This window comes from Takifugu flavidus, chromosome 14, assembly GCF_003711565.1.
Source record: "Takifugu flavidus isolate HTHZ2018 chromosome 14, ASM371156v2, whole genome shotgun sequence".
In the NCBI taxonomy this organism is placed as follows: domain Eukaryota; kingdom Metazoa; phylum Chordata; class Actinopteri; order Tetraodontiformes; family Tetraodontidae; genus Takifugu; species Takifugu flavidus.
In genome coordinates, this window is record NC_079533.1 from 1,641,968 (window position 1) to 1,669,224 (window position 27,257).

The window sequence follows — 27,257 nt, forward strand, 5'->3', positions numbered from 1 at the left end:
ATCACCAAAAAATAGAATAAAATGACAAACAAGTAAAAATGTTTTCATGATCATACAAAACAATAAAAAAAGAGGTGCAGAGTTGAGGCAAGAGACCCGTAAGGGCCTGTTCGAGGCCTCTACTCACAAAAACTGCAATACAACAAGATAATCAAGAAAATAAATGAAAAGAAAAGATAAAGACAATAACAATAACAACTAGAAAGCACTCGGAGAGCGCAGACCTCCGCCAAGCGCAACAATTCCTGGCATATTGTGATTTCCACCATAAATATTAGTCCCACATATACTTTGACTACATATTTAGATTCCTTGACCATAAAAACATACCGTTAGCCACTGGAATCATAACAATATATGTCTTAGTTCAATAGTTATTCACGAAAAAAAATTCACGTTTTGAAACAATTTTACTTTGTCCGGCGCGAGCGCCTCAGCGGCGGCTACGAGGCGCGTTCACGAACTCTCCTTCGGCGTGAGGTTTCAGCTTCGTGGCTATTAATTCACTCACCACAAACCTTGCACGCGTAATATTCTCTCTGTCGGTACATGGTCGTGTGAAAGCTGCTTGTTGAGTCTCCAAACTCCGACGAAGAGCGTTCATTTTATCCAAACTCATCTGTCCTTTCAACTCGTCGAGTTTAGCGTTTTTCGCTAAGCATTTTTCGTCCGTGTCAATCAGTCCAGCCCACTACGTACATCACATGCTGTGTTCACTGACCCTGACCTTGACTCGGACATAACATAACCGTCTGTTTTATCTCAGAAAACGGGAAAATATTTCCTCTTGTTACGAAAGAAATTTCAGAATACGAAAGGCAAAAATACGCTACCGCTGCTACTCGCAGCTCGCGGAGTTTAGCGAACGGTCCCACTGTATAAGTGCACATATAAAATATAAAATCTTATTGCGTTGCGGGCCGGTAGAAATGGTCTCGGAGGCCGTATACGGCCCGGAGGCAGGAGGTTCCCCACCCCTGCTCTACGAGATCAGACAGCAGCTTCACTCCTGAATCCTGCAGCTGGTTCCGACCCAGGTCCAGTTCTCTGAGATGGGAGGGATTGGACCTCAGTGCCGAGGCCAGAGAGCCACAGCTGATCTCTGATAACCTGCAGTAGTTTAATCTGAAAAATGCAGGATGAGGTTATACGGTGCAGGTCTGCATGTTATCTGCGTCAGTACTAAACCTACGTTAGTTCTTAGTTGGGTCAGACCTGAATTCATGATATTACAAGGAATTTTTTTAATGTGGTGCATCACAGCAGTGTTGAGAACAGCCTCACTTCACCATCTTAGCAGCTGGTATATAGGTAGAAAAATGAAGACTGACCTGAGCGTCTCCAGTTTACAGTTTGGACTCTCCAGTCCAGAACAGAGCCGCTTCACTCCTGAATCCTGCAACGTGTTGGAGCTCAGGTCCAGAACCCTCAGATGGGAGAGGTTGGACTTCAGAGCTGAGGCCACAGAATCACAGCTGGTCTCTGATAAACTGCAGTCAATTAGTCTAAAATAACAATTATTTTGAGAGAAGACAAATAAAAATCAACATGTACCAGAGCAAAACACAGCTTACAAGCAACAAACCTCTGGTCCTGCACCGGCTTATCTGCCGTATGTTCCTATTTTGGGTTCTTTCAGGGCGGTTGGACAAGATCTACAGCGTATGTAAAGTGTGTGTGGGTCAAAATACCTTCCAAGTTTGTGAGAGCACATTTCTCAATAGCACTCAACTCTTGTCAGGAGTTGGGACAAAGCGACCCACTCCTGATAGCTTGTGGGCGATGCTGCAGCGACCCTGCAATCCCTACACTCTCTGGTGAAACCAAATCAAAGGTTTTAGACACTGCTGGATGCTGGAAGGGTGGCTATAGTCTGGACGCAGAGTTCCCCTGACTGCACATTTCTCCAACAATGATTGGCAGCTGGTGTCACTTGTTCTCCAGATGAGAGAAGGAAGAGAGCCCCCCCACAGTGTGTTTGATTGCCCCACTGCAAGCTCAATGCTGCCAGAAAACATTGCAGGAGCATCAATTCCCCTCAGGGCATCAACAAGGAGCTCAGGAAAAGGTGCAGCTGCCACCTACTAGAGACAAGCACACTGAGCTGAGATTCAAAGCCCTCTCCTCCCAAGAGAAGAGCTTGTTTGTTGGAGGCTCTTCTGGGCGATACCTGGTGCCACAGCTCCAGCTCAGCCCGTCTCTGGAGCTGAGGTGGAGCTTAGCAAGTTTCATGGTTCTCCACCACTTCCTCTCGCTGAGGACCTTCTCAGCTGGTGGTTTCTGCTCCACCTTCCAAGTTGAGCAGGTGATACTTCTGCACTACTTCCACTACTATTATATACACATACTTCCATATTGTCTTAGATTGCAAGCTGCATTATTGCATCGTTCATAGAAAGTCATATTTGTGAGGAGAAAAACTCCAATAAGGTCATTTTCTTTAATGACCATTACAACAGAAGGAGGCGATGAACAAACAGATTTATATAAAAATGTGTGAAAACGTATGGATGGAAACCTTTTTAAAATGGTTGCATTGTGTAGAATCGGTGTAGAATCAACTTGTTGACTTCTGATTTGGACTCCAATGGAAGTGAGGTGCAACAATTGTGGATGCTGAAAGCTTCAGATCTTCATGAAGGTTTCTGTGGTTGGACTGACCTGCTGCCCCTTTAAGAGGGAGGCAGGTTTGGGCTTCTGGCTGGAATGAAGCCACCTAAGATGAGAATGACTGCAGGCTTTCGGTACCAAGGTTTAACAGGGTGCTCACTTCACACTTGGGCTTTTCTCTTTTTGGGATGGCTTTTCTCAGTAGAGAAGGGGCATGGCACACTGCAGCAGCTTTCTTTTTGGGGTTTTCTAGTTTTCCTTCTGATCTTTAAAAGACAGGAAGAACCATTTTTGATTGGTCTGAATGTTTGGCGCGTTTTGTGGCCAGCCTAAAATAAAACAAGACAAATCTACAACTGATACTTCCTTTCTAGTCACTGATGACCATCCTCACATGGGACAGATTTCCACAACCAATTTAATACTGCAAATCTGTCCTGTGTGGTATTTTTTCTGAGAACTGTAACACTACGTTTATAAAAAAGATCAAACATGGAACATTTATTGTCTAACTAGTTACACCTGGGAAAGTACTGGATTATCTCTGACTGACCTGAGAGTCTCCAGCTTACAGAGAGGATCCTGGAGAGCACCACAGAGCAGCTTCACTCCTGGATCCTTCAGCTCGGTCTGACTCAGCTCCAGTTCTCTGAGATGGGAGGGATTGGACCTCAGCGCCGAGGCCAGAGAGCCACAGCTGATCTCTGATAAACTGCAGCACCACAGCCTGGAAAAGGAATCATGGCAAGAAATGATCTCTTATTGGAGGAAAAGTCATATTACACTTGCTCAAAATCATTATTTCATTTTATTTCATTATTTAATCAGGGCCCTTGCAGTCAGGAGAGCGCTGGCCCCCCACTGATAAACTGGGATATTACAGCAACAACATAGTTAAAAAGTATCTATAAAATTGACTTTCAATGGCTCATTTCAATTCATACTAAACTTCCCTTCTCCAAAAGTCAATGGAGTTTAGATAAAAGAAAGCTGACCTGAGAGTCTCCAGCTTACAGAGAGGATCCTGGAGAAAACCACAGAGCAGCTTCACTGCTGGATCCTTCAGCTGGTTATAACTCATCTCCAGAATCCTTAGATGGGAGGGATTGGACCTCAGCGCCGAGGCCAGAGAGCCACAGCTGATCTCTGATAAACTGAGCCGCAGCAACACAGCCTGGAAAAGGAATAAATGGGGCAAATAAAAACACATTTCTAAATCAGAAAATGAAGAGAAAAGCAGAAAATGTAAAGAAACTTAGAAAAGACCAACAGAGGCCTCCTGACCTGAGCGTCTCCAGTCTGCAGTTTGGATGCATCATTCCAGAAGACAGGAACTTTACGTCGGCATCTGTCAGGCTTTGGTTCCATCTTAAGATCAGCTCCCGTATGAGAAGGGTTTGACGTCATTGCTGAGGCAGGCCACAACTTCCCAATCACTCGTTGAAAAGAAACTAGCAGCCAGTCTGTTGTGTATGAAACAAAAATAGTGAGTCAAACTTTGGGATTTCTCATCAACTTATCTGAGAATCTACCTCAACACAAATGTAGCTCATTTCCTGGAAAAGCTAAATTCAACACCGTAGAGCAACAGTTTGAACGACCATCAGATCTGAAATGCAACTGAATTATTCTCAACATTTGTCTTATTTTAGAACAGCTCATAATTACTCAATATTTAAAATGATTGTAGCAAATGGTTTAAAGAAACGTGCATCTTTTTATCTGTCTATCGGCTCTTTGGATATTTTGCATTTCTTTCAATTTGTACGATCGTGCGTCAAGTCTTAATTCAGCGATCCGATCGATGACATCAGAGTTTCTGGTTGCATTGATTCCCCTCAGCTTCTGTTATATCTGCCTGTTTCCCTTCAAATCATTTTCACTGCACCTTTTGTTGCTAGTGATGAAGTTGCCACCTAACAGGTGTGGAAAGGGTCAACAACTTTGTGGGTCACATAAAGGCTCCAAACGGAACCACCACAAAGACCTAAAACACCCATTTAACCATCGAGGCCGGCTGTTTTTACGTTGAACAAATGAAGCAAAATAGTCACGTGTCATTAGTTAAAATGTGTTTTTCTGTCGTTAGAATACGATGTATACAAACAACAAAAGTTATTTAATGACATGACAGTAATTTCATGATAGTCAGTTAACTTGTGGCTCCTATTATTCCTGCCTTATGTTGGTTTGTCTGGATTGACCTTTGAACTTATATCCAGCCAGTGTTGAACATTTCTGGATGAATTGTTGTTGTTTTTAATTTATGGACGCTGCAATGGAGATAAAGATTGAAGGAATGACCACTGGAGGGGTATTGCTACCTGACATGATCCACTCGCTTGATTTAAACGCCGATGTCCGGCCCCAAAAGTCTTTACTTACACGACCTTCCTGCAGTTCCTCACAGCTGGAATCAGGCGACGTTGTCCCTCCATTGAGGTCTTGTACCGCTGCGGGTGCAGCTCATCCAGAACCTCCTCTGACATCTGCAGCAGGTCGGCCAGAGCTGAACAGTGGATCTCTGACAGTTCCCTCAATGATTTCTTCCCTGACTTCAGGAACTCTTGGATCTCCTGATGGACTGACTGATCCTTCATCTCCATCAGACAGTGGAAGATGTTGATGCTTCTGTCTGGGGAGAATTCATCACAGTTCTCCTCCTTCAGGTTGTTGAGGACCTTCTGGATGGTTTCTGGGTGGCTGTTCCTCTGATCCAACAGTCCACCCAAGATCCTCTGATTGGACTCCAGAGAGAGACCATGAAGGAAGCGAACAAACAAGTCCAGGTGGCCATTTTCACTTTTGAGAGATTTCATTAGTGCTCTCCTGAGGAAGTCATCAAGAGATATGACTAGATCGTAATTTGTAAACAACCATGAAAACCCGGAAAAATGGAGATCAAAATATTCTAGGAACTGATATATAACCACTGTGTCTTTCCTGGTGTAACAGTGGAACATGTAGACGGCAGCCAGAAACTCCTGAATGCTCAGATGAACAAAGCAGTAGAACTGATTTCTGGAAGATCACACTCTCTTTCTTGAAGATCTCTGTACAAACTCCTGAGTACACCGACACCTCGGAGACGTCCAGTCCACATCGCTCCAGGTCTTCAGAGTAGAACATGATGTTTCCTTTCTCCAGATGTTCAAACGCCAGCCGACCCAACTTCAGAAGGAGTTCTTTATCAGCCTTAGTCAGTTTCCCTGGTCTCTGCTTCTCCTCCTCCATACTTCTGCTTCTTCCTCTTTATCTGAACCATCAGGAAGTGTGAGTAGAGGTCAGTCAGGGTTTTGGGCAGCTCTCCTCTCTGGTCTCTGGTCATCATGTCCTCCAGAACTATAGCAGTGATCCAGCAGAAAACTGGGATCAGACACATGATGTGGAGGCTCCTGGAGGCCTTGATGTGTGAGATGATTCTCTTGGACAGATCTTCATCACTGAACCTCCTCCTGAAGTACTCCTCCTTCTGGGAGTCAGTGAAGCCTCGTACTTCTGTGATCCTGTCAACACACGAGGGAGGAATCTGATGGGCTGCTGCAGGTCTGGAGGTGATCCAGATGAGAGCTGAGGGAAGCAGGTTCCCCTGGATGAGGTTCACCAGGAGCACGTCAACTGACGATACTTGTGTGACATCAGAGATGAGCTGATGCTTGTTGAAATGCAGTGAAAATCTGCTTTCATCCAGGCCATCAAAGATGAACAGAAGTTTCCAGACAGTCAGATCTTCTGCTCTGATCTTCTGTAATGTTGGATGGAAAACATGAAGCAGTGAGAGAAGACTGTGCTGCTCATCTCTGATCAAGTTCAGCTCCCTCCATGAGAGCGGAAGCACCAGACTGATGTCTTGGTTCTCCAAACCTTCTGCCCAGTCCAGACTGAACTTCTGCACTGAGAAGGTTTTTCCAACGCCGGCGACACCGTTGGTCAGAACCACTCTGATGTGTCTCTGTTGCTCAGATAAGACTTTGAAGATGTCCTGGCACTTGATTGGAGTGTCCTGGGTGTTCTTCTTGGAGGTTCTCTCAAGCTGTCTCACCTCATGTTGTGTGTCCACCTCCTTACTTTGTCCCTCAGTGATGTAGAGCTCAGTGTAGATCTGTTCAGCAGGGTTCCACTTCCTGCTTCATTAGTTCCTTCAGTCACATGTTCACATCTTCTCTTCAGACTGATCTTATGACCTTCTATCACCTCCTGCAGTTCACCACCCTCTGAAAGAAACAATTTTTTAAATCCTTTTACAATTGTCATCTACAGCAGTAACACAGATGTCCTCAACTGGAAAATATTCTGTGATGGTTGAATGATAGAAGCAACAGTCGGGTAATGACCCATCTCACTCACTGTCAGTTTGAAATGTTATGTCTTCTTATGTACACCTATTCTTTTATTTCATTAGGTTTCAATGTATTTAGTCTATAACAACCATTTCCATGTCTTCCAAGAGTTTGCTTGGACTAAACAGCTGGTAAAAGCTGGATGATATCGGTCTGCAGTTCAGTTCTCCGTTTCTTTTCACCCTTGGGACAGGAGGAATCTCCAATGGAAGCAGACCGTTTCTGATAGCTGTCAAAAATGGGAATAGTGGTTATACATGTCTACTGGGCGTTAGCAACGCCTAAGAAAGGCTGCGTTCACTTCTACTTTCAGTTTGCTCTGACAGTTGAAGATTGAATGAACACTGAGCAAAAAATATAAAGTTATTTACGTTCTAACAAGCTAGTTTAGTTGGAGAAAAGTGTATTTGATCTAAGTGTTTAGTGGCTTTTCTTCATTGTGATTTTATGTTAAAAATAAAAGTGCCAAATCAGGAATATAAACTCATAGAATAGAACAAAAGTTCTCCATTTGTGCTCCAAATACAGTAGTCTGGTCTCTGAAACTGATCATTAAATAGCACAGAGGTCACGCGTATTCAAAAGCTTATTTCAACCATTTAGAAATGACTGATATTGTTGTCTATGGGTTTATTAGAACCAGGAGCCTTATAAATAGACTTTTTAATGAATTTCCACGACATGTGGTGGAACAGTGTGGCAGAACAAGCTGCACAGACCTGCCATGTCTTACCCATCCGTATCTAAATGGAGAGCTGGAGCACTCTGCAATGATGGATATTGTTGGGAAACTTTAAAATATATGCCTAGGATTTTTTGTGAGATGATGTTAACCCATGTAGGAGAAATGACCAGTTAAAAACAGAAGCAATTTTCAGTTTTAAAAGATTTACCACACTAAAATTAACATGGGAGTTAATGGGAGCGAACACCTGACATGTTGGTGCACCGTTTCATTTTAAGGACCTGATGAATTTCATTTTTCACGATGGTGGAGGCTAATACCTACAAAAAATGATGTTTTGTATGGTTGTGAAATGTTCTAAGGCAGAGTTATGTGGTTCAGAAAACCTTACTTTAAAGGTGAGCCTTGAGGTCTGATACCAAAGTTTAAAGGGTGCCACACAAACACATCATCACGCTTTAGTTTTCTTACATTTTATCTGAACTTCTGAAGTTTATTATTTCAGCTTTGGACCTGTCTCTCTTCAGGGACACACAGCTGGGCACTGTGGACTCTGCTCTGTCCTCGTCCATCCTGAGGAAACATCAGAAATAGTGATGAGACTGTGATGAAGGTAAATAATCTGTAGAGGTTGGAGTTCAATAATCCCAATTCACTGCATTTTTATCAAACAGGAACATTTCTAATCCATTCTGAATAACAACTGAATCAATAAATCAGTGATGTCTCTGTATAATTTTCATGTTTTCAGAGTTTAAGCTGCTTTTTTTAACTGTTCCCTGCAGTGAGAAAAGAACTGGCACCTTTTCAGCCCCTCATCCTGCAGCACTGAATGTGCTCTAAAGTTCTTTCCAGAGCAAACGTCTCTGCACTTGCAGCAACATGTTGTAGTCATGGATCCGTGAGGAGAACCGGATACAGGAAACGCCCCCACTTTGAACCCAAAACCCAACTGGTGGCCAACGGTGGTCCGGCAACGACGGGGACGCTGGTCCATTGGCCCGACGACACTGGTTTTCCACAGGCCAACATGGTGAAAGGACTGTGCACTGTTTCATTTTAAGGACCTGATGAATTTCATTTTTCACGATAGTGGAGGCTAATACCCACAAAATGATGTTTTGTATGGTTGTGAAATGTTCTAAGGCAGAGTTATGTGGTTCAGAAAACCTTACTTTAAAGGTGAGCCTCGAGGTCCAATGCCGAAGTTTTCAGGCTTCCCTTTGGACCTGTCGCTCTTCATGGACACACAGCTGGACACTGTGGACTCTGCTCTCTCTTCCTCTTCCATCACACATTCGCTCATTTTTAAATGTGAGTCTAAACGGTTAAGCAGAACAGTCTGCTGACACAGAAAAGAAGATTAAAGAACATGATTCTCAGCATGAAGACAAGCAGAGGTCTGTCCAATGACGTATTGTCGGCTCATTCACATCAAAATCTATTATATGATGTAACCCTGTACATCAGGGGTGGGGAACCTCCGGCCTCCGGGCCGTATACGGCCTCCGAGACCATTTCTACCGGCCCGCAACGCAATAAGATTTTTATATTTTATATGTGCACTTATACAGTGGGACCATTCGCTAAACTCCGTGAGCTGCGAGTAGCAGCGGTAGCGTATTTTTGCCGCGAGTGAATTAATAGCCACGAAGCTGAAACCTCACGCCGAAGGAGAGTTCGTGAATGCGCCTCGTAGCCGCCGCTGAGGCGCTCGCGCCGGACAAAGTAAAATTGTTTCAAAGCGTGAATTTTTTTCGTGAATAACTACTGAACTAAGACATATATTGTTATGATTCCAGTGGCTAACGGTATGTTTTTATGGTCAAGGAATCTAAATATGTAGTCAAAGTATATGTGGGACTAATATTTATGGTGGAAATCACAATATGCCAGGAATTGTTGCGCTTGGCGGAGGTCTGCGCTCTCCGAGTGCTTTCTAGTTGTTATTATTATTGTCTTTATCTTTCTTTCTTTTCATTTATTTTCTTGATTATCTTGTTGTATTGCAGTTTTTGTGAGTAGAGGCCTCGAACAGGCCCTTACGGGTCTCTTGCCTCAACTCTGCACCTCTTTTTATTGTTTTGTATGATCATGAAAACATATTTTACTTGTCATTTTATTCTATTTATTGGTGATTTTATATGCATGTGTGCTAAATAAATAATTCAAACTCAAATGCAGCAATCATGAGACTTAGTAACACAGTGGTTATAGACTTTTTTTTTTGTCTTTTTTTTACATCCCTAGGTATGTGTTCATAATAGTATGGCCCTCGGAGGACTTTATAAAAATTGAAATGGCCCTCGATATGAAAAGGGTTCCCCACCCCTGCTGTACATCATACAGGCCACATATATATTGGAAAAAAGTTTTGGGACATCTTAAAAGTTTACACCATGTTAAACATAAAATAGTTGTGGAAAAAATGTTTCTCCTGGGTGTTTCAGAAGGTGCGGTGGCATTAGACGGACGCACACAAATACAAATTAAATCATTTTTTATCTGGTTATGGTTTACAAGAAAACCTAAATTCTTTCAAGATGTCAGTTCTTAACATTAAATTCAACAAATAAGATGAGAATGCATTCAAAACTAAACAGAAATACGTCATCACATCATCAAGTGGGTCAAATGCAGCATCATCTTCTGTCATCTCAGACAGGATTCCAAGAAGAGGATCTTCATTTTCAACAACGCACCTTGACATCTCATCATGGCTCGTCTGTCAGATTACAAGCAGCTTTTTTTGATCAGGCGCATCATGTTTCTCACCAACACATGATGGTGCTGGAAAAAACATTTGTAGCCAAGGTCAAAGGTCATGCAGGTCAAAACTCTGCATGGCGTGCACAGCTACTAGTTGCAGCTGGTGGTTGTGGCGGAGGAGATCCCAAACATATCTAGCAAGCTTGTTTTGGAGCAGAGCTTGTCCACCACCTCTGACCCCACTCATCACAGAAGTCCCACCATATCCATGGCCAGGTGTGTTGGCAGCATTGGAGCCAGCCTCAGGAAAAAGGTGTGTCAATATCTCAGAAGTGATGATCAAGTTGCCACGACCCAACAGAAGTCAAGCAACCCAACATGCTGAATAGAATAGATGACACACAGCAAAGGGCAAAAAACACCCAATTCTGCTCAGACTAATCTGATCTGACCACATGTACAGGACCAAAAATATCAAAACACCATGGGTTTAGGTTTCCTTTCGTTTTCTTGACTGCTTCATTCAAAACAGAACACATTTCATAAATCCATAATAACAAATTCATGTTCCACAAAGAACCAGTTGTTAAAACAATAAAATGGAATGCCTTGATCTCTCCCTCTTTCCATACTCTCCTTTTTTAAATAAAGGATTGATTGTCCAATGGTGGAGGGACAAAGAGAGGAGGCTAAAACTTCGCGTTTTTGTCCCTCTTTCCGTGGATTTTTCCACTAACTGCAAATAATATTGTCGACTTATTGTGAGTATTAAAATGTGCTTCCTCAACCTCTAAAATGTTGGCTCAGGGTTAGCGGAAAACGCAGTTAGAGGAAACACGGTACAAGGTTTGATCATCCGTCACAACATTCCCGTCGACCAGCCGCAATGTGCGTCCGAAACACGCGCACGCTCATTGCGAACACGCAGCTTATTAAGCCGCATCTCGCAGCGGAACATTGATTCGAGACGACAGCAGTGAAAGAACCAAATGCTACCTGAATATTAGAGGTTTTCCATCAGGGCTCGGTCACTCAAGATGGAGCCCGAAGTTGAGAACTTTCACTTTCGCTTCTTCTTCCTCTACACGTCCCGTGTTTGTGGTTGGATCGCGTCATATCCAGCACAGGCGCCTCTCTTCAGAACAATTTGGTCCACGTTTGAACTGAAATACTGGGAAACAACTGGAGTTCGTCTGACAGATGTTCGTTTTTGGGTGCGGAATCAAACTGTGTCAACTTTTTGATCTATAGGATCCCCTCTGGTTCAAAGTGTCCCCTATAGGATATTGACAGTACTGACCTTTTGGGGGCTGCACACACCTCTTAATGGTGACGGCACCAACGGAGCTGATCCAGTTGTCATCAGCTGGCCAGTCTGACTCCAGCTCATTAGGGGAAATTTGCTGATCTGGAGGAGAAGCTTTCAAAACTTGACGGGCTGGGGGGGGGGAAATGACTGTAATTTTGGAAACAGCGTGCCAATTTTATTTTTAATCAGAATAATTTAGAATAATTTCAACAGGATATTTTCAAATTGTTCCCCAGTGGAGCTGCCAACTGAATATGGTGACCTGCTCCTACACACAGAAATCCGATGGCTCAGCAGGGGACGGATTTTGCTTCCTTTTTTGTCCCTTTTGAGTGAAATAAAAGAGTTCATGCAGTCCAGAGGGGAAGATGCCGTGCTGCTGGAGGACACTGACTGGACACTGGACCTTGCATTTTTAACGGACATTACTGGGAAACGGAACAGTTTGAACTGGGAGCTGCAAGGCAAAGGTGAGACTGTTGCTGATAGGATCAGTGCTGTAAATGCATCTAAAGCCAAGATGAACATTTTCTCTGTGCATTTACAGACAAAAGGTGCTGCACTTCCCCTCTGTGCAGATGGTGCTGAGAGACAACGCTTCTGCATGTGAGGCTTTGGACTAAAGCGCAGAAAAGTGCTCTCAGCTCATAAAAAGACTTGGGCAAGAGTTTGAGAACAGGTTTTGGGACCTGGATCAGCTTGAGCCATGTGTGTCCTTCATTTCTAACCCTTTCATGAACGTGGACATATCATGCATTGCTCAGCAGTTCAGTGCAACCTTCAGCCTGGATGCTGCACAGATGCTAATTGAAATTGGAACATTGTGAAATGAGCTGCAGCTCAAAGCCTCTCAGGCTGCACCAAACTTTTGGTGCCTTGTTGACACAGAAAAGTACAGTGGTGAATGTACAGCAGCTATGGAGGTTGCAAGCCTTTTTGGTTCGACCTCTCTTTGTGAATCAGCCTTTTCTGACAGGAACTTCATCAAGAACCAACACAGAAGACGCCTCCCTGATGCACATCTGCCAGACTCACTCAGAGCTGCACTGTCAAGTTCCCCACCAGAGGACAACACACTGGTAACCGCAGCAACGCCAGGCTTCCCCCCAACGGACAAAGAAACAGACACCAGATTTGGTGTCTCCTTCAGAATTTGTTACATGTGTTTGTAAAATGTGACAATTGTTTATGTTAAAATGTTCATGTGGAAAAATCTGAAGTTCAAAACGTAATCAGATTTATTTTAAAATCTGAAAGTTTATTTTTGTATTTTACATGATTTATTATTTGTACAAACGTGGTGCAAAGTAATTCATGATTTGTTAAAAATGTCAGTGGCTGGTAAAAATGGGACATTGTGATTTCCTAGGACTGTTGGAGAAGTGATCATTTTAAAATGGTTTGAACATTTATTTCAATTTGAAAAACACTTGCACTAAGACAAAATATAGAAATAAAGTGTTGCATATTGATATTTATCTGTTCCCGATCTTGTTAAATCATTGTTGATATTGATTGTGAGAAATCATTAAGATGATCAGTGTCTTTGCAGAGATGAATATCATTAACTATTAATAATGACATTTAGTTAAAGATAAATTGAGCAAATTGGCTATTTCAGAAGTGTGTATCAAACTGGTGGCCCTTCACATGATTCAGTACCCAGGAAGTAGCTCTCCGTCTCAAAAAGGTTGGTGACCCCTGCACTAGACTACATGCGGTCATTTTAAAATGTTTCAATGAACATTGGATCAGTCTGGCCCTCGGCTTGGAGCTACATTTTTTATTTGGCCCTCCGTCCATTTGACGTTGACACCCCTGATTTAAATGAATCAGGATGTTTCCATCAGTGGTTAAAAATCCGATGAATGTGATCATCAAAATGCACAAATTCTGTCTTAAATCAGTATCAGCCGTCTTTGTTCATTTAAATATATGGAGCAGTGATCCAGGATTAAACGTTGCTGTTGTCCAAGATTACTGACTGATCCATGATGTGTAACAGATTTCTATTATATCGATTAACGTGAATGTTTGCATTGAAATTTGACAGAAATCTGCAGAATGTAAACTGTATAAAAGTTCACTTTGACAGAAACAGTTGCAGTCTCATTATGGGCTGTAACTGTAGGAGCTCCAGCTTATGTCATTAGAATCTACATGATTCAGTTTATTCATGCTTTTAGTGCTCTTTTGACTGAATTTTACCAGGTAAAAATGTACCTTTTCTGCCCCCAATACAAGAGTTCCTCTGTGTTCTAAGAGTTTAAAGAAATGCATTTAAAAAACCAGATTTCCTCCAAAAGCCTGGTTTGACCAGCAAGTCTGGCTCATTTACAGTTATTGATGAGCTCTTTTTCTGTGATATCTGCCATTTAAGTCCTAAAAAGCTATTTAAGGGTCGTTTTCCTTCCACTTCTCAATCACCGACGTGTCCAACTTCACATGCCCAAAGGTTCCCGTTTCTGTCATCCTCGCAAAAACTAAAAGGACATAAAATATAAATATAAAGACTCATCAACTTTATTTATACCCAAAATGTCATTACATAAACTTCCTCATGCAAATATTTACACTGTATGATATTAAACTATTAGCATTACACAAATGTAATTTAACTTATGCCAAAATGTACATGTAAAAATGTTTTGATCCTCAGTCACATAACACAAAGCAGATAAACACATAAGGAAACACAGTAAAGTTTCAAATTTAAAAAATATCAAATCTAAAATATATTCACAAAAATAAGCATAAAAATTAAATTGAGAATCTGTGACTGTGTACTTTGCAATCCCTTTCTTATTCTAAGATTATTCTTTTTCTTATTTTAATTATTCCGTTTTTAGAATAGTTTATGGTTGAAGCCAGAACCTCTGAACGGAGGCAAAGCTTGACATGTGGAAAATGGGTGAGCTTCTTAATCACAGAAGAGGAATTTTAAAGTCTTGTTTAATGTGAAGAGGGATAAATAATTAAACTATTAGACTATTTCAGACACTTTCAGCCTCAGCTGTATCGTTTATTTATTTATTTTTATTATTATTTTTACAAAATTTATTTGTATTATTATTTTTACAAAAAGCATCTTTACTCTACTGTCTGTTGTGTGTCTAATTTGATCCAGCTGGTGTGTTAGCTTTACCTGCGCAGAGGTTCCTGCTACAATCAGGAACAAACTCCACTTGTTTATTCTCAGTCTGCTGATAAAATCTATTCTTGTTCTCCTAAAGCTGCAGAAAGCAGCAGTGCTACACTCCAAACCTGAGAATGGAGCCGAGCTTTATTGCTAAACAGGATTTGGGTTTTTTTGTCCGTGCTAAATGGAAAGTGTTTGTCCTTTGGTGGTCCAACAGGACAACGATTTGGATGGATGGATGATTTGACGTTATTGAGATAAAAACAGCTGAAAATGGAAGCGGAGATGTTTCAGAGCACTCGGGTTCAGAAAGAGTTTCTAATCAAACACCGCCTTTATCTTTCAAAATATGGTTTCAACCCCTTTAACATGATCAAATAGTCATAACAATGAACAAGTATCACGTGTCCTGTTATTTATACTTGAATTCGTTATGTCTAATACATTTCCGTGTGTGTACAACCACCTCCTCAGCAACGATGCCCAATTCAACGTGGCCTACTACTGCAACGTTCTGGTGGATTCAACAGGTCTCTGCTACTGGTTACCACCCGCCATCTTCAGATCGTCCTGCTCCATCAGCGTCAAATATTTCCCCTTTGACTGGCAGGACTGCACGCTCAAATTCACGTATGCACGGGCAGGATTTTTCATTGTTGTTTGAAACGCAGACAAACTCTGACATGATGTTTTAAACTGAGCTGAGTCAAGATTTTATAGAATCTAAACACATATGAGAGGAGAAAAAGGTGCAAAAATAAAATGCACGGTGCAGCTAAACTCTCCCAGTAGGAAAACAGGCTTTTTAAATTCTGAACTGCATTTCCCACGTTGCCTTGCAGCTCTCTAACGTACAATGCCAAAGAGATCAGGTTGCTCCTGAAGGAAGACATAGTCATTGAAACCAAGTGGACGGTTGAATGGATCATGATTGATCCTGCAAGCTTTACAGGTAACCAAGTAAAGATTAATTTCCATTTATTTTTATTTTTTACTGCATACAGTCCTGGAGCTTGTTGGTGACTTTCAGTGTACTGGATGCTGTTGATACATGCAGAGAAGTTGTTTTCACCAGAGCCTGAGCCTTCAGACTGGCTGCAGCTCCAACCAGACTGACAGTCATAACTTCATCACTTGTGTCTGAACTCTGGCTTTGACCAACAGAGAATGGTGAGTGGGAGATCATCCACCGACCCGCCAAGAGAAACACCTACAAACACATTCCCATGGAGAGCAACAAGCATCAGGACATCACCTTCTACCTGGTCATCAGATGCAAACCTCTCTTCTACGTGGTCAACATCATCATCCCCTGTGTGCTCATCTCCTTCCTGGCCTCGCTGGTCTACTACCTGCCCACAGACAGTCAGTGCAGAGTCACAGAACGTACTGAAGCCAGCGTCAGGCAGATTAACAGTCTGGGACCTTTTCAGAATCACAACTACATGAACTGAGTTAACCTTCAACAGCACCCAAAGAATCAGACATTATAGCTGAATATCACGTCAGCACGGGACAACACAGCTAATAAAGCAGCAAACATCGGTAGTGGGCGGAGCTGAGGGGCCGCCATTAATCGAGAAACATTAATTAGCTCCCCAACAGATTTTTGAATAGATTTTAAAAAGGATAATAAAAATGTGTGTGTGTGTGTAGGTGGTGAGAAGATGACACTGTCCATCTCGGTGCTGCTCGCTCAGTCTGTCTTCCTACTCTTGATCTCTCAAAGGCTCCAGAAACATCCACGTCCGTTTCACTTATTGTGAAGTAGGTAAATGCACCATTTACTCCACTTTAACTCTGAATCAGATATATTCTGCTTCTCCAAACTATATATACAGAACCAGGTGACAACCAGCTGAGATTTAAAAAATTAAAAACATCTGAGTGTGTTGAAGATATTTGATGTTCATCATGGTGGTGGTGACGGTGGTGGTGCTGAACTGTGTGGTCGTCCTCAACCTCCACTTCAGGACGCCGAGCACGCACGTCATGTCTGAGTGGACCAAACAGGTAAGACACACACATCCTGTTGTCCCTTTGTTGAACAGATGAACATCAGGATATATGAACATATGACTGAATAACATGAAAGAGGATATATGAACATGTGACTTAATAACATATGAAAGAGGATATATGAACATATGATTTAATAACATATGAAAGAGGATATATGAACCTATGACTTAATAACATATGAAAGAGGATATATGAACATGTGGTTTTCCCACTATAACACACACACACACCACACACACACACACATCAGCATCAGTGTTCCAAATCCTGTTTTCTTTTTCTGCCAGCTCTTCCTCCAGCGATTACCCCACATCTTGCGCATGTCCCGCCCTGCTGAGGCAGAGCCGTACTGGGATGGAGCGTTACCGCGGCGATCCAGCTCAGTGGGCTACATTGCCTCGGCTGAGGAGTACGACAGTGTGCAGTCCCGCAGTGAGCTGATGTTTGAGAAACAGTCTGGGAGACAGGGACTGGTGACACGAGTCACACACGCTGCCAGGACGTTTCCAGAAACATTTAAACACATGAGATATAGAAGCATCAGTAGCTTCATTTGAGTTCTGAGCTTTGGTGTCTGTGTGGAGCTGTGAAACCACAAGAAGAGGGAGGAGCCATCAGCTGTACGCAGAGATCAAGCCGGCTGTGGATGGAGCCACTACATCATTAAACACATGCGCAACAAGAACGACGACAATGAGCTCAGAGGGTTCAAACAGAGTCCTCAACCCAAAATCTGATTTAAAAAGATCAAAAGTGGCGTAAATGTCTGGTCCTGACAGGAGAAGGATAACTGGAGCGGCATCGCTCGTACAGTAGACCGACTCTGCCTCTTCCTGGTTACCCTGGTGATGACCTTTGGCACCGTAATCATCTTTCTGAGGGGAATCTGTAACCAACCTCCTCATCTGCCCTTCAAAGGAGCCCCGCATGACTCCAGAGAGGAGAACCCACGCCTGCTGTGATGCACACACACAGCCAGGGCTTTTTCCATCGCCATCGTTTCTCTGGGGGAAATGTTGCATTTCTTTATCTTAATAACAACAAATCTTTAGTTTGTTCTATAGGAGCTCCATATGTTTAGTGTCAAAGACTTCTTAGATTGTGTTCATTGCTGGCACATAAAGAAAAATGCTTTGATTTTACTAAAGTGACACAAACCCATCTCAACACTGTTTTTTATATCCTCTATATTATTTTGCGTAGTCTGTGTAACTGTTGTGCTTTATTTCTGCTGGCTTCTTTAATGGGATGTAAACCAGCCTGACATAATACCAGTTGAGTGCTTTATTTGATGTTGCCAAAGGTTTAAAAACAGCCTGAAAGAATAAGAAATTGTGAAAATTTAGAGGATGAATTATACCTGGTGGTATCTGATCTTGAATGGCAAATTTTAGAGTATTTTATAGGGAAGTGAAATAATGTTTGGACCTCTTATCAGGGAAAGAGAAAGTTGTTAAGAACTGCTCTAAAAACACCACCTCAGGGGGACTATATCCAAATCTCTCCCTTTACTGATGGGATGTTGAAACGTCAATACGCGGATTCATACATTTAGAACTGGACGTTGCACCAGAACTGGAAGCGCGGACTGATACATTTTTAACAGCGGTCCTGCTTCAGCCCTCTGGGGTTTAATAACAAAATACGAAAAATACGAAAATTTTAATTTTGGAAACATTGTTGTCGGTTGTTCGACTTGCCGGCTTTTGCAAAATTGCTAAATACGCGCTAGCATGCATGTTTTAAGCTATGGTAGCGGTATGTTTTACCATGCCCGCGCCCTATAATCCGGAGCGCCTGATGTATGTGTTAAATACAGAAATAGCACCCGTAACTGAGGCTGCACCTTTTAATACGGTGCGCCCTTTGGTCGCGAACATACGGTATATAGAACATAGGGCACGTTTGTGCGTGATATCACTCCGCGTCTGTGCAACGACCACAACCTCCTATCTTTAGTATTGCTGCGCCAACTGGTGGTCTTTTGGGTTGAGGGTAACGGTGATCTATATGTAGCTATATGTAGCTATAGCGTCATTGGCCTCCACTCCAGCCACTCCTGGTAGTTCCTCAAAAACACTGAGTTTCTAGTGGATGCACAATCTGTGGAAGCCAACATAGAAACTTCTGAAGAGCCAAAGTTCTTGCAACAAAAATATAGTCCCCAATTAGGTTGTTTTGTTATCACACGACCCCGTCCCCATTATCTTAAGAGAATATAAAAGAATGAGTGGAGACAGAAGAGAGAATGAGACGTTTTTGGCGCGTGTCGCTCTTGATTTAGTGTTTATTTTTGCAGTAAACTTAAAGGAGGCCTTTTCCCTTTATGTTTGATTAAATTTAAGCTGATATTCCATTCTTGACATCTTTAAATTTACAGTATTCATGGGAGATTTATTTGGTCATTTTGCTTCTTTTTATTTCCTATTTCCCACATTTTTTATTTGTTTATATTGGATTGCAATAAATCCTATAACATTGAACAGACTGACTAAAGTCAAATGACCTGTGGTTCCCACGATAGCCGTCATTCTGATGGGTTTTTGCTGGCTGCAGCTGAAATATTCCAATGCTCCATGTCACAGAGACAGTAAATACTAAACCCTAAAGATTCTGAAGGCATGATGTAAAATAGTAACGTATAATACAGACATTTGAAGAGACAATTAAGAGAATGTTTCCATGCTTCTAAGAGTGGCCGAGGAGCCATTTAGAACTTTATAAAGATGCATTGTGTGATACCAGGAACTAATTTAACTTCAAGGCGAAGCTGCTTCTGCTTTGTCGACCATCGACTGATCTCCTGAAAGTCCACCAGCGCTTTTTAAAAACGGAATTTTTCATCTATGGAGGGAGTAGACGGCAGATGTTTCCACAGATGTTCTTCACCAGTGGTCAGTGAGTGATGCAGCAGATGAGCGGGAGTTGACTGGCTTCAACCAGCTACTGACTCAATGTCTCCAGCCCATAGTGTGGATTCTCTACGAGATCAGACAGCAGCTTCAGCTCTGAATCCTGCAGCTGGTTCCCACTCAGGTCCAGTTCTCTGAGATGGGAGGGATTGGACCTCAGCGCCGAGGCCAGAGAGTCACAGCTGATCTCTGATAAGCTGCAGTCCCTTAATCTAAATAAAGAAGAGAAACTTTTATAAGGTTATAAGTGAAACCAGTATTCACCTGAAAGGTTAATCAAAGGCATGATCTGTAAATATTTAATTTAGTTACAGGTCAAAAAATGATAGTAATATGTAATTACCACAATTCCAACCTCTCAGGTTTGCACTGTTCCAAAGGAGAATATATATTGTTCTGGCCCTCACTCTTCCCAGGTTCTCCCACCTCTTTCCCTCCCATCTCATCATGGAGATCCATCTCAGCTGTGGCTCATCTTTAAAGGCACAACCTGTCTTAGATGACTTCCTGTCTCCCTCACCATCTCCCTCCTCGTTGGCTGGTGTCTACCAGGCACCCTCACCTAGTTTTGTCTAATTTTGGTTACCATCTGTGGGCTTTTTCATTGTCCTTAAATCAATTTATCATGAATAAGTGGTCCCCGTGTGGCCCTCCCTCCTGAAGGAACTGGGCACAACACACACACTCAGAAAGTGTGAGGACCCTCGGATGGAATAATGGACATTTATGAGAATGGTGTTTACCTCAGAGTTTCCAGTCGGCAGTTTGGAAAGTGGAGAAAACCACAGAGCAGCTTCACTCCTGAATCCTGCAGCTGGTTCCGACTCAGGTCCAGTTCTCTGAGATGGGAGGGATTGGACCTCAGCGCCGAGGCCAGAGAGCCACAGCTGATCTCTGATAAGCTGCACTTAATCAATCTGAAAAATGCAGGATGAGGTTATACGGTGCAGGTCTGCATGTTATCTGCGTCAGTACTAAACCTACGTTAGTTCTTAGTTGGGTCAGACCTGAATTCACGATATTACAAGGAATGTTTTTAATGTCGTGCATCACAGCAGTGTTGAGAACAGCCTCACTTCACCATCTTAGCAGCTGGTATATAGGTAGAAAAATGAAGACTGACCTGAGCCTCTCCAGTTTACAGTTTGGACTCTCCAGTCCAGAACAGAGCCGCTTCACTCCTGAATCCTGCAACATGTTGTGGCTCAGGTCCAGAACCCTCAGATGGGAGAGGTTGGCCTCAGAGCTGAGGCCACAGAATCACAGCTGGTCTCTGATAAACTGCAGCCTCTTAGCTAAAATAACAATTATTTTGAGAGAAGACAAATAAAAATCAACATGTACCAGAGCAAAACACAGCTTACAAGCAACAAACCTCTGGTCCTGCACCGGCTTATCTGCCGTATGTTCCTATTTTGGGTTCTTTCAGGGCGGTTGGACAAGATCTACAGCGTATGTAAAGTGTGTGGGTCAAAATACCTTCCAAGTTTGTGAGACCACATTTCTCAATAGCACTCAACTCTTGTCAGGAGTTGGGACAAAGCGACCCACTCCTGACAGCTTGTGGGCGATGCTGCAGCGACCCTGCAATCCCTACACTCTCTGGTGAAACCAAATCAAAGGTTTTAGACACTGCTGGATGCTGGAAGGGTGGCTATAGTCTGGACGCATCGTTCCCCTGACTGCACATTTCTCCAACAATGATTGGCAGCTGCTGTCACTTGTTCTCCAGATGAGAGAAGGAAAGAGAGCCCCCCACAGTGTGTTTGATTGCCCCACTGCAAGCTCAATGCTGCCAGAAAACATTGCAGGAGCATCAATTCCCCTCAGGGCATCAACAAGGACCTCAGGAAAAGGTGCAGCTGCCACCTACTAGAGACAAGCACACTGAGCTGAGATTCAAAGCCCTCTCCTCCCAAGAGAAGAGCTTGTTTGTTGGAGGCTCTTCTGGGCGATACCTGGTGCCACAGCTCCAGCTCAGCCCGTCTCTGGAGCTGAGGTGGAGCTTAGCAAGTTTCATGGTTCTCCACCACTTCCTCTCGCTGAGGACCTTCTCAGCTGGTGGTTTCTGCTCCACCTTCCAAGTTGAGCAGGTGATACTTCTGCATTCCTGCCACCAGGGTCTCTGCAGAAAGAGTCTTCTCTCTGTTTTATATTAGATTGTATAAAATTAGGATTTTTGGCTGATGTCTTAGATGTTGTTGACTAAGAGCAGGTTTTTCTTTAATAACATAGAAAGATTCGATGAGAAGAGCAAATGTATTATTTATGAACTACTTCCACTACTATTATATACACATACTTCCATATTGTCTTAGATTGCAAGCTGCATTTATTGCATCGTTCATAGAAAGTCATATTTGTGAGGAGAAAAACTCAAATAAGGTCATTTTTTAATGACCATTACAACAGAAGGAGGCGATGAACAAACAGATTTATCTAAAAATGTGTGAAAACTTATGGATGGAAACCTTTTTAAAATGGTTGCATTGTGTAGAATCGGTGTAGAATCAACGTTGACTTCTGATTTGGACTCCAATGGAAGTGAGGTGCAACAATTGTGGATGCTGAAAGCTTCAGATCTTCATGAAGGTTTCTGTGGTTGGACTGACCTGCTGCCCCTTTAAGAGGGAGGCAGGTTTGGCTTCTGGCTGGAATGAAGCCACCTCAGATGAGAATGACTGCAGGCTTTCGGTACCAAGGTTTAACAGGGCGCTCACTTCACACTTGGGCTTTTCTCTTTTTTGGGATGGCTTTTCTCAGTAGAGAAGGGGCATGGCACATGCAGCAGCTTTCTTTTGGGTTTCTAGTTTTCCTTCTGATCTTTAAAAGACAGGAAGAACCATTTTTGATTGGTCTGAATGTTTGGGCGGTTTTGTGGCCAGCCTAAAATAAAACAAGACAAATCTACAACTGATACTTCCTTTCTAGTCATTGATGACCATCCTCACATGGGACAGATTTCCACAACCAATTTAATACTGCAAATCTGTCCTGTGTGGTCTTTTTTCTGAGAACTGTACACTACGTTTATAACAAAGATCAAACATGGAAACATTTATTGTCTAACTAGTTACACCTGGGAAAGTACTGGATCATCTCTGACTGACCTGAGAGTCTCCAGCTTACAGAGAGGATCCTGGAGAAACCACAGAGCAGCTTCATTGCTGGATCCTTCAGCTGGTTCCCACCAGCTCCAGAACCCTCAGATGGGAGGGATTGGACCTCAGCGCCGAGGCCAGAGAGTCAGAGCTGATCTCTGATAACCAGCAGTGTGACAGCCTGGAAAGGAATAAATGGGGCAAATAAAAACACATTTCTAAATCTGAAAATGAAAAGCAAAAATGAAAAAAAACAAAGAAATGTGACCAAATGAGCCAGTCTGCAGGAGCATGCAGAGACAGTCTCTGACCTTAGCTTCTCGTCTGCAGTTATGCATCATTCAGAAGACAGTAACTTTCTCCGCATCTGTCAGGTTTTCGTTCCATCTTAAGCTCAGCTCCCGTAGATGAGAAGGGTTTGACGTCATTGCTGAGGCCACAACTTCCCAATGACTCGTTGAAAGAAAACTACCAGACAGTCTGTTGTGTATGAAACAAAAATAGTGAGTCAAACTTTGGGATTTCTATCAACTTATCTGAGAATCTACCTCAACACAAATGTAGCTCATTTCCTGGAAAAGCTAAATTCAACACCGTAGAGCAACAGTTTGAACGACCATCAGATCTGAAATGCAACTGAATATTCTCAACATTTGTCTTATTTTAGAACAGCTCATAATTACTCAATATTTAAATGATTGTAGCAAATGGTTTAAAGAAACGTGCATCTTTTTATCTGTCTATCGGCTCTTTGGATATTTTGCATTTCATCCAATTTGTACGATCGTGCGTCAAGTCTTAATTCAGCGATCCGATCGATGACATCAGAGTCTCTGGTTGCATCGATTGCCCTCAGCTTCTGTTCTATCTGCCTGTTTCCCTTCAAATCATTTTCACTGCACCTTTTGTTGCTAGTGATGAAGTTGCCACCTAACGGGTGTGGAAAGGCTCAAACAACTTTGTGGGTCACATAAAGGCTCCAAACGGAACCGCCACAAAGACCTAAAACACCCATTTAAACCAACGAGGCCGGCTGTTTTTACATTGAACAAATGAAGCAAAATAGTCACGTGTCATTAGTTAAAATGTGTTTTTCTGTCAAACAACATAACAAAAAAAAGTAAATGACATGACAGTAATTTCATGATAGTCAGTTAACTTGTGGCTCCTATTATTCCTGCCTTATGTTGGTTTGTCTGGATTGACCTTTGAACTTATATCCAGCCAGTGTTGAACATTTCTGGATGAATTGTTGTTGTTTTTAATTTATGGACGCTGCAATGGAAATAAAGAATTGAAGGAATGACCACTGGAGGGGGTATTGCTACCTGACATGATCCACTCGCTTGATTTAAACGCCGATGTCCGGCCCCAGAAATCTTTACTTACACGGCCTTCCTGCAGTTCCTCACAGCTGGAATCAGGCGACGTCGTCCCTCATCTGAGGTGTTGTACTGCTGCAGGTCCAGCTCATCCAGAACCTCCTCTGACATCTGCAGCAGGTAGGCCAGAGCTGAACAGTGGATCTCTGACAGTCCCTCTTTGATATCTCCCCTGACTTCAGGAACTCTTGGATCTCCTGATGGACTGACTGATCCTTCATCTCCATCAGACAGTGGAAGATGTTGATGCTTCTGTCTGGGGAGATTTTATCACTGTTCACCTCCTTCAGGTTGTTGAGGACCTTCTGGATGGTTTCTGGGTGGCTGTTCCTCTGATCCAACAGTCCACCCAAGATCCTCTGATTGGACTCCAGAGAGAGACCATGAAGGAAGCGAACAAACAAGTCCAGGTGGCCATTTTTACTTTCAAGAGATTTCATTAGTGCTCTCCTGAGGAAGTCATCAAGAGATGTGGCTGGATCGTTATTTGAACACCCAGCAAACCAGGAAAAGCGGTTTGGTTTCGAATATTTTAGGAACTGATTATAACCGCTGTGTCTTTCCTGGTGTAACAGTGGAACATGTAGACGGCAGCCAGAAACTCCTGAACGCTCAGATGAACAAAGCAGTAGACTGATTTCTGGAAGATCACACTCTCTCTCTTGAAGATCTCTGTACAAACTCCTGAGTACACCGACACCTCGGAGACGTCCAGTCCACTTCGCTCCAGGTCTTCTGAGTAGAACATGATGTTTCCTTTCTCCAGATGTTCAAACGCCAGCCGACCCAACTTCAGAAGGAGTTTTTATCAGCCTCAGTCAGTTCCCTGGTCTCTGCTTTCCTCCATACTTCTGCTTCTTCCTCTTTATCTGAACCCTCAGGAAGTGTGAGTAGAGGTCAGTCAGGGTTTGGGGCAGCTCTCCTCTCTGGTCTCTGGTCATCATGTCCTCCAGAACTATAGCAGTGATCCAGCAGAAAACTGGGATCAGACACATGATGTGGAGGCTCCTGGAGGCCTTGATGTGTGAGATGATTCTCTTGGACAGATCTTCATCACTGAACCTCCTCCTGAAGTACTCCTCCTTCTGGGAGTCAGTGAAGCCTCGTACTTCTGTGATCCTGTCAACACACGAGGGAGGAATCTGATGGCTGCTGCAGGTCTGGAGGTGATCCAGATGAGAGCTGAGGGAAGCAGGTTCCCCTGGATGAGGTTCACCAGGAGCACGCCAACTGACGATACTTGTGTGACATCAGAGATGAGCTGATGCTTGTTGAAACCCAGTGAAAATCTGCTTTCATCCAGGCCATCAAAGATGAACAGAAGTTTCCAGACAGTCAGATCTTCTGCTCTGATCTTCTGTAATGTTGGATGGAAAACATGAAGCAGTGAGAGAAGACTGTGCTGCTCATCTCTGATCAAGTTCAGCTCCCTCCATGAGAGCGGAAGCACCAGACTGATGTCTTGGTTCTCCAAACCTTCTGCCCAGTCCAGACTGAACTTCTGCACTGAGAAGGTTTTTCCAACGCCGGCGACACCGTTGGTCAGAACCACTCTGATGTGTCTCTGTTGCTCAGATAAGACTTTGAAGATGTCCTGGCACTTGATTGGAGTGTCCTGGATGTTCTTCTTGGAGGTTCTCTCAAGCTGTCTCACCTCATGTTGTGTGTCCACCTCCTCACTTTGTCCCTCAGTGATGTAGAGCTCAGTGTAGATCTTGTTCAGCAGGGTTCCACTTCCTGCTTCATTAGTTCCTTCAGTCACATGTTCACATCTTCTCTTCAGACTCATCTTATGACCTTCTATCACCTCCTGCAGATCACTTCCTGAACATAAGTAAACCAATGATTTCCATCTATAATAAATCATCAACACAACTACAAATTCATGACATCACAAATTAAATCTCATATTGAACATTTTACTTTGTTTGGGCTTCATTTCAGCATCTCCAGATCTGCTTCCAGATTGTGAACAAGAGGACTCTCCTGGTGGAGCTGCCTGGTCCCAGTTTGATAGGATGTGCTCCCCCCTCTCACTATGAAACACATCTCTATTAGTCCTTTGATTTATAGGATGAAAGAACCTGATCAAGACTCAATATTGTTCCAGCATTTATGTCTGAATTCATCTTTCAGTTTAAACCTGATTCTTGTTTCTAATCAACAATATTCACATTAAGTCTGTAACTATATGACTGTCTGAGGTTAAGTGTTAAACATCTCCAATAATAAACTCACAACCTGCTGCTGTTAATGTGACTAACAGCTGGCACACAAACACATCATCACGCTTTAGTTTTCTTACATTTCCTCTGAACTTCTGAAGTCTATTACTTATCTTTGGACCGGTCACTCTTCAGGGACACCCAGCTGGGCACTGTGGACTCTGCTCTGTCCTCGTCCATCCTGAGGAAACATCAGAAATAGTGATGAGACTGTGATGAAGGTAAATAATCTGTAGAGGTTGTAGTTCAATAATCCCAATTCACTGCATTTTTATCAAACAGGAACATTTCTAATCCATTCTGGATAACAACTGAATCAATAAATCAATGATGTCTCTGTATATTTTCATGTTTTCAGAGTTTAAGCTGTTTTTTTTAACTGTTCCCTGCAGTGAGAAAAGAACTGGCACCTTTTCCAGCCCCTCATCCTGCAGCACTGAATGTGCTCTAAAGTTCTTTCCAGAGCAAACGTCTCTGCACTTGCAGCAACATGTTGTAGTCATGGATCCGTGAGGAGAACCGGATACAGGAAACGCCCCCACTTTGATCCCAAAACCCAACTGGTGGCCAACGGTGGTCCTGCAACGACGGGGACGCTGGTCCATCGGGCCCACAACACTGGTTTTCCACAGGCCAACATGGTGAAAGGACTGTCTTCAGCTCAGCCACTAAATTATCTGGTGCTACATAAACATACTAGTCAGGACTTTTTAACTTCCCTCCTTTGTTCCCCTCTTCAATTATTTCTATGATCCAAGTCCTCAAAGATCACTGCTCTATTTAAAATAGTTGAAAGAAATGACACCCACTCCTGCATTTCTTT

The 27,257-nt window shown here is 42.9% G+C and overlaps 3 protein-coding genes and 1 long non-coding RNA gene across 5 annotated transcripts in view; 1 reads left to right on the forward strand and 3 right to left on the reverse strand.

The window, feature by feature from the left end:
• Positions 1–27,257, reverse strand: part of LOC130537297 (uncharacterized) — a 253,319-nt gene that overhangs the window by 205,857 nt on the left and 20,205 nt on the right. The window contains 1 exon segment of the mRNA XM_057053982.1: positions 3,164–3,337. Coding sequence (XP_056909962.1) covers positions 3,164–3,337 — 174 coding nt within the window.
• On the forward strand, positions 11,512–13,127 carry LOC130537303 (uncharacterized). The gene is made up of 2 exons (XR_008953596.1): positions 11,512–12,123; positions 12,201–13,127. It is a non-coding gene; the product is annotated as an uncharacterized LOC130537303 (long non-coding RNA).
• LOC130537292 (NACHT, LRR and PYD domains-containing protein 12-like) lies at positions 19,364–21,865 on the reverse strand. Its single transcript, XM_057053978.1, has 3 exons — positions 20,850–21,865; positions 20,470–20,643; positions 19,364–19,938 (listed from the first exon to the last, which is right to left on the reverse strand). The coding sequence occupies exons 1-3, from the start codon at positions 20,921–20,923 to the stop codon at positions 19,758–19,760; spliced, it is 429 nt and encodes a 142-aa protein (XP_056909958.1). The 5' UTR covers positions 20,924–21,865; the 3' UTR covers positions 19,364–19,757.
• LOC130537289 (NLR family CARD domain-containing protein 3-like) lies at positions 25,038–26,533 on the reverse strand. Of its 2 annotated transcripts, XM_057053974.1 has the most exons (4): positions 26,515–26,533; positions 26,133–26,245; positions 25,686–26,033; positions 25,038–25,566 (listed from the first exon to the last, which is right to left on the reverse strand). In XM_057053974.1, exons 2-4 carry the CDS (start codon positions 26,146–26,148, stop codon positions 25,517–25,519), a joined length of 414 nt encoding a protein of 137 aa, XP_056909954.1. In that variant the 5' UTR covers positions 26,149–26,245; positions 26,515–26,533; the 3' UTR covers positions 25,038–25,516. The 2 variants fall into 2 exon arrangements, with proteins under 2 accessions (XP_056909954.1, XP_056909953.1); XM_057053973.1 differs by having other exon boundaries at positions 25,038–26,033.